Source organism: Condylostylus longicornis, unplaced genomic scaffold, assembly GCF_029603195.1.
Source record: "Condylostylus longicornis isolate FDR11 unplaced genomic scaffold, ASM2960319v2 ptg000005l, whole genome shotgun sequence".
NCBI classification, from domain to species: Eukaryota; Metazoa; Arthropoda; class Insecta; order Diptera; family Dolichopodidae; genus Condylostylus; species Condylostylus longicornis.
Genome location: NW_026577974.1, coordinates 133,583 through 141,951, shown reverse-complemented (window position 1 = coordinate 141,951; position 8,369 = coordinate 133,583). Strand labels below are relative to the sequence as shown.

The window sequence follows — 8,369 nt, the reverse complement described above, 5'->3', positions numbered from 1 at the left end:
TTTTTAACTGAAACAAACCCACCTTTAATTTAAAATTACGAAAATCAAATGAAGTGACACGATTAAACTGAAGGAATTTTTTTTTTGTTTTTGAAACGGTAAAATTCTTGACGCCAAACCGTCTGGATAGTAATAAAAATGCAAGTTGAGTTAGAGTTTAAAGTTTTAGCACTTTCTTTTCTGACATTCATAATAATTACCTTTGATGTATGTATTATTATCTTTGTGTCGGAATTTGACATGTCTTTTTTTCTTAGTTACTGTTTACATACTCACGGATAGACGAAATCTACGAATTATTCTGAATCTGTGGAAAGTCGTATATGTAAACCCTATTTGGCACTGGCGGCAAATAATATAAATAACAGAAGTAAAATGGGGACAATGAATTCTACCATAAATTTTAAGAACCGACCAGCTGGTTCTAATTTTTATAATTTTATTAATAATTTGTAGTTATTAGATGGGAGATTTTTATTTTGGTTATAATTTTGGTATCAAATTGTTAAATTTTGACATAAAGTCTAAGATCATTCTAGACTGACATGTAAGCAGGTTTTAGACTTTGTAGTAGGTTTAATTTTAGATTTTTTCATATAGCTAAACAGTACTTTATGATTTTATATTTGTGTCAAATTGACTCTCCTACAATCGGTTTGCGCGCGTTTCAAGCTATATGTACAATTTCGATTGGAAAAATACCCCTCACAGCAATAACGCGCACGGTCAAAGACTAGCGACCGCTTTCAAAAATAAACTTTCATACAAAAAATGTGCGTACCTTTTATTTAATTCACTTGATGAGATAAAAATTAATAAATAGCTCAGTTAAATTTTATTGCTTACTATCAGCTGATTTTTCTCTCCACTCTTTTACAAGGATGAGAAAACAACACTTCATATAAAAAAATAATATAAAAACAACTTCTGCACAAAATGTTTTCAACACTTTCATATAAATTAACGGATGTCAGAAAATTTATTTATTAAGAAACAAGAGCTTGCAGGCTCTTTAAAATATTTTGATTAAAAAATGATTGTGTTCTTTTTCAACAACATTGATGTGCATTATTTTTAAATACAAATTTTTTAATGAAACAAAACATGCCGGAGACAAAGCAAAATCGCCATTATTTGTTTTGAATTTTTACGTCCTTTTAGTGTACAGGTGTGTATTTTAGTATGTAGGTGGCCAGTCAAGATTTTAAACTTTTAAAGGCGGTGAAGAGATAAAAGCATTACAATGTTTCAGTCAACTGAAACCCTGAAATGAAACGTTAGAAACACAAATGAAATGTTGAAAAAAACAAGCAAAAAAGGGGCGACAAAGAATTAACTTTAAAAATTTTTAGAATTAATAATTTTCTCTTGATTTTCCTTAGCATGTTTACAGGTAACAGGTATGAACAGTAAAAACTGAAGTTTTATTGAGCAAAGAAAATTGGTATGTACATACTTATAAATACATAATCCAGATTTCCTACCTATTATGCATTTACATAATTTGCGTTTTCAGAAACTCAAATAATTTTATTAAATATATCGATGGTGAAGCGCACAGATATGCTAAATAACAAATTTAAAATTGTGCAGGCCAGCGTTTTGAAAGTTTGCAAGTTTCCGAAAAGAAGCCAGCTAATTAGATTAACGTTACACAGTTTAATTTTCATCCTAAATTGTTCTTTAATTAAACTACTTAAATTAGTTTTTTATTTTAAGTAATTATTTTTAATTAAATTTGAATTTTTCCACAATAGGTCGTGCACTTAGCATAAAATGGCTAATAATGTAAAATTTTACTTTTTAACTTTGCTTTGCAAGTTATGCACTTAGCATAATTGTGTGCAAAATAGCGAAATAATATTGAGTTTTATGTTAAGTTATTTTTCTACTAAATTTCAATATAAGTATTCCTCGATTACAACTGATGTACGTAGCATATTTATGCTTCATCAATATGTCAGCTTTGGTAATCTAAACATTCTAAGAAAGCACTTGGCCTTTTTTGGCTACTTCGACCTTGCACTTAACCTACTTTACCCACACCAATCTCGCAAACTAATACACGTACAGCAATGAAATCTATACCACAAAAAGAGGACCGTTCAAAATTAGTATTGGTGTAAAAAAACGCATTTTGAAAAATTTGTGACTTAGCATATCTGTGCGCTTCACCATCGATATATCACTCTCTATGTCAATGTGTATAGATAAATTATGAAAAGGTCAAAAGTTTTGCTTTATTTTTTGTATGAAAGTAACCTTATTTTTGAAAGAGGTCGTTAGTCTTGGACTAACTGCATCGTGCTGTGAGGGGGGTTTTTCCAATGGAAATTGTATATTTTGCTAGAGCCGCGCGCGGACTAGGTATAGAAGAATCGTAGTTAAATACACTTCTTACAATAAAACCGTAGTGAAGTGAGAGTATATGAGAGAATTTTGTTAAAACAACTTCAAATTGCAAAGGAAAAGATTAAAGATTTTTAAATTAAGGGTATAATCGGAAAGTAATAGATGCAGCATCGATGTGTAATCATGTACAAATCACGTACGAAAATGCATTAGTTTGGTGTCCAAAAATGTCAAAAATACGCATCGTATGCACATCACATTAAATCAGCTGTGCATCACTTTTTTTTTGCGATTTTGTATTGATGCAAAGTTTTTTAAGTGGAAGCTGAGAAACAAATAATTTAATAATTTAAATAATTTATTATTTATACTCAATAAATAACAAAGTTAATTATTTCTTTATGCCCGGTATTAATATTTTTGAATGTTCCATTATATTAAAATCTCAAAAACTTAATTGAAATTAAAAAAAAAATGTTTAATAAATTTTCAGTTGTTAATAATTTTAATACTTTTATACAAAACCTTTTTAAAATAAACGCCAAAAAACATATGATTTAGAAAGTGTCCAAAAAGACAAAATAATATTGCATCAGCATGGTAAACGCATCACATCGGTGTAGCATCAGCAACTTTTTTTTGCATCAACGCTGCATTGATGCACATTTTTGATTACTTTCCGATTATCCTAATTTTGCATTATGAATTATAATAACACAATTTCGACTTTGTGCTGCAAAAATCCTTAAATAAAAAATTTTACTAGAATAAAGTTATAGTTTTAAATAAAATACCTTAACTACAGTTAATGAAACATACATATTAGTGCAAGTAATACAAATGGATGGTTTAAAAATTTAACTCACAAAGAAATTTAACTTTAATTAAATAAATATCTATTTAATTTTTGATAAAATCAGGTTCCTTTTTATCACCTTTTTATTACCCTCTTTTTATTTCCTCGAATGATTTTTATTTTAAGTAAATATTTTCGTCATTTTCAAATATTTATTTGTACAAAACAAGAACATCAAAATAACAAAAAATTAAAGAAATCTAGTGAAACTTAATATGATATAAAAAAAATTGAAAGCATAACGTTGATATTATAATTTCATGAACTCCATAGTTATTAATAAAAAATTCGTCATTTTTTTTAATAATTTTAATTTTCAATAATACAATAATAATAATAAAAATAGTAATAATGTATGTGTATTTATATAATAATTAATTATTAATTATATTATTTTTATCAATCCTTTTTACAGAGTAATTTATTTATACATCCTAGTAGTTAATTAACTAAATTATTTTAATTGTATTCAAATTTTTTCTTTTTGCTTTACAAACGAAATAGTTTTATAATAGCTATTTCCTTTTTAAAATTTTGATAACTAAACTCTATTTAAATACATAACTTAACTGCAATAAATTTAAATTTACTTAAAATAAAAACAATACAAAAAAAAGTAAATGAAAATTTACAGTTTTTTATTAGTGATTTTATATTAAAATCCTAATTTGTTTAATACGAAAAAAAAATAAAGTTTATGAAATTTGTGTAATCATATTTAAAGTATTCGCTTATTTATACAATTTTAATAAATATGCATATATATATGTATATATATATATATATATATATATATATATATATATATATAAAATGCATATATATGCATATATATATGTGTAACTACATATATTAAATTCATAATTATAATAAATATGCATATATATATATAATATATATATATATATATATATATATATATATATATATATATATATATATATATATGCATATATATACATATATATATGTATCTACATATATTAAATTTAAAATCAATTTAAAATTGAATTTTCTCTTTTTTTAACTAATTTAAATAATAATTAATTCAATTTAAAAAAAAAAAAATTACGTAACATTTTATAAAACGAGCTCATATGCTTATTATATAAGTACAAATGAACGATAAAATAAATATGTAAAAAAATTAAAAATTTAAGTGATAGTAAGTAATCAATTTTTTTTTACTTTTGAACTTTCAAAAGGTTATTTAGTACATTGCATAATTAAAAATAAGAATCGTAATTTACACGGCTTTGAACAAGAATTAAAATTTTCTTTTTTTTTTTTGCAAATTTAAATAAAAATTTTTACATTTTTAATTTTAATTAGAAAGGACATGATTTTTTCGGAATGCTTTTAAATTTTTGTTTTTTTCTTCAGCCAAGATTATAATTGTTTATTTGATTTAGAATAAGCACATATATACGTAAACATTTAATATAATATTTAAAACACAATTTAGAAAAGATTAATTGTCTTTATTTAGGTTTCAGGAAAAAAATCTGTATAAATAAAGATGGGCATTCTTAATTAATTGGCCAAACAAAATCGTTCAGCTTTTATTAAATTAGCTATTTGTTGAAAATTTTTATATTGCTTCTCGATTAATATGGTTTTTAATTTGGTTATGTGTTCTTTTGATTTTTTTTAAATTTTTAACAAAATATTTTTTAAAATTACGTATTTTTATTTAGTTTGAGCCAGTGCACGTTTTGTTAAAAACATGAAATATATTCGAATGTTAAGAAGAGCGAATGCATATTAAAATGTGTTGTATTGTTCTAAAATTTATTATAAATAATATATAATCATAATTACATTCAGTAATTTAACAAGAAGTGTAGTTTCAAAGTATAAAGCAAAAACTGAACCTCAAATTTTTTAATATAAATACGTAATTGGCCAAAATTATTTAACAAGTTTGTTAAAGCATGAATAAAATTTTTTTTTGGAATTTTAGCTTTTTTAATAATTAACAATAAAAATTATGTATATGTATTTCCTGAGTTTTCGTTTTGTTTTGATATCCTTTATTCACGTATGTATGTGTAAATAATATTGAATTTTCTTGACTTATTCTTCTGAAAAAATCTGTTGAATATTTTATTTTTTTTTCAGAAATTTTAAATGTATTGTACTCTAATTTCCGTTTTTCTCCTATTGTTTGTTAAATAATAGTCTATAATTAACCCAAAATTAATAAAATTTAAATTATAGACTTTTTAAATTCTTCCCTTAAACCGATCTGTAATTGATTAATTTTATATCATGCAAAATTTAAATGAATTAGCGGCTAAAAACAAAAAAAAATGTAAGCAACAAGTAATTAACAAAATTCTAATTCACTTTAACGGAACGATATTAAAAGTAAGATATATTTTTTTGTTATAAATTTTATTATTTAATTAAATTTATTAATTTTTTTACATTTAAAAAAAATTACTTAAACAAGCTTTTTAGAAATTATAAATTTGGTTTTAATTATTGCGGTGACTGCCTTTAACATTTTTATATGTTCCACTAATTTTTTTTCTGTTAAGCAATTTTTAATCCAATTTTTAATATACATACATAATTACCAGCTTTCAAACCTAACTTTATTAGTCATCATCATTACTGTTTTATACCAGATTAATTTTTTATATCAAGAATCGTAGAATTTGGTATAGCGAAAAGATAATCAACGAAATTTTAATAAACGATGAGAATAAAAGCTTTATGAGAATAAAAACTTTTTTACGTATATTAATTAAATTTTTTTTAAATAACTGTACTCAAAATATTTTAAAATTGGAAAAATATGATTCAAAACTTTTCAACGATTTCTATCCTTGACCAGGTCAATAAAATTGTAGTTTATAAAATCATTATTAATAATAAAATATATTTAATGTTTACTAATATTATCTCATACATATTATTTTTTTTTGTTTATAAAATTACAGTCGAAAAATAAATTTTGGAAAATTTACTATCTGTTTGGATTGTTACGAAAAATAAAGAGTAACTTGGTCCCATTGCACGAACCATTTTTAATTTTACTCTTTGACTTTTTAAGAAAGTTCATTTTATCATTTGTATAGTTTTTATAGTAGGTGATTAATTGATTTAAAAAAAAAAGTGGTTGGTGCAATAATGCCCACATAGAGGGCATTCTTATTAAGATAATAAATATCAGCTGGAAAATCTAGATGAAACGAAATATTAATTTGTTCAGGAATAAATTTTATTAAAAAATATGATCCAAAGGCTTTTTTAAGATTAATCATAAATATTAGAGAAAATATTTTGGATTTCGACAAACCGCATTACTAAATTTAAAAAAAAACAGTGGTATACTTGCAAATTTTCATTACAGACTTTATGTACGGTTACAAAAAAATTAAATCTAAATAAATTTTGGGGAATTAAAGTTTTTTTACTGATACACCACTGATACTCGTAATCTATGTGTATTTGTATTGGAAAAATGCTTTACATGCTTTAGTTAATGCTTCTTTCTGTTACTCTTGATTCTTAGAATTGTTATTTTTTTTCTTGATCAAAAATATTAGATATCTCATGTTCTGGTAAAAAAAGGCGTTTATTTATATAATAAATTGTTCACATGTTGATGCCGATTTTTGACAATGAAACTAAATATTAATTATAAAACTGGAGCCTATAAAAAATAACTAATATAGAATTCTTTTGAAAAGTTTTTACTTTTGAATAAATTGAATAATTATATTTCCTAATATAAATTTTGTTCACAAATATTTTTAATCTTTTCTGCAACATTTTGGATTAAAAAAGCCATTTTGAAGACGAATGCGAACGTGAATTTCTAATTGGTTACACAATTGTTTACTTATGTACTAATATTCAATTTTTTACGTTATTAAAACTTATCAATATTAAAAATTAGTAGTATTTAATTGCACTTGCGGTTTTCTCGGGTAAAATTTGCTAATTTCTAAGTTTAAATAAATTAAGCAGTAAATAAAAGTGAAATATGACAAATAAAATTTGATATTTGAAAAAGAAAATAAGATATTTTTTATATCGTGATTGCTGCATTATAATGAATGTTATATGTATTTCTTTGTCATTTTTTTCTTGTTGCTTTTTCAAAATGATCATGTTTTTAACCTAAAAAAATAGTTTTTTTTTGTGCTTTGATACATTTTTTTATTTAAGTGATAATGTTCTTATTCCAAAAAGTACTATTTGTAGTAAATTAATATAACGATGGTAAAAATGGTAAAAATTCAATTACATATGTATTTTTAAAAATTAAAAGCAATGCAACAAAAATTATTAATAATTAATTTTGATAAAAATGATTTGATATTAAAGAAATAATTCTACCTAATATAAAAAATTTATTCAATTTACAAAAATTTTCAGTATATATAATCAATTTCATGTTTTAATTTTTTTATGCTTTTACATTTTTTTTATTTTTTTTTTTATTTTTTTTGTTTTTTGTAATTTGTTAAACCAAATTCCCTAATCTTTTAATTTTCTTAAACCCGCTTGTACATATTTAAATACATCATATATTGAACTATGTAATGTTAGTGGACCGTTTTCATGATCTAGTGCTATGAAGAAATCTGTAAAATTAAATTGAATATTAAAATTATTTATATTTTGGCGTTACAAAATTTCTATTCTACAAAAAGTGCTACAATGTGTGGAAAAAACAAAATGAGTGCTTGAAGATGTTTTCAAATAAGTTCATTAACTAGTAAACGAAATAAGTAATTAACTAATTAATTACTTTATCTATTCGATAATAGATAAAGTAATTAATTAGTTCGTTGCGGATCCAAGGGATTATTGTTTTTTACTTTCTTAAGGCACAGTTATTTCCCAAAAACATAGTTTCTGCTATATTCCCTCATATTTATTTGAATTTGCTTTTTGAACTTTTTAATCTTCTTTCCAAATGCACATAAAGTTAAGTTTAGTTGAATGTGTTTTTTCACTAACGAAACCAATTTTTTTTACTACACTTATCTCAAAAATTTTAATCGTACGAGTCAGTAACTAAAAACAACATTTGTTGCAAAGAACTTTTATTTTTTCCTAATTTTATCTGCCTAATTAACATATACATATACATGTATTATAAAATAAATGTCTAGATTTTCATAATATATATGTATGTAAG

At 23.2% G+C, this 8,369-nt stretch overlaps 1 protein-coding gene across 5 annotated transcripts in view; it reads right to left on the bottom strand.

Moving 5' to 3' along the window:
• Nucleotides 1-4,375: 4,375 nt before the first annotated feature.
• Nucleotides 4,376-8,369, bottom strand: part of LOC129616293 (putative uncharacterized protein DDB_G0282133) — a 45,624-nt gene continuing 41,630 nt past the window's right edge. For all 5 annotated transcript variants that reach the window (XM_055531876.1, XM_055531906.1, XM_055531889.1 and 2 more), the window contains one exon: nt 4,376-7,809. In XM_055531876.1, coding sequence (XP_055387851.1) covers nt 7,703-7,809 — 107 coding nt within the window. In that variant the 3' untranslated portion in view covers nt 4,376-7,702. The remainder of the gene's footprint in view (nt 7,810-8,369) is intronic.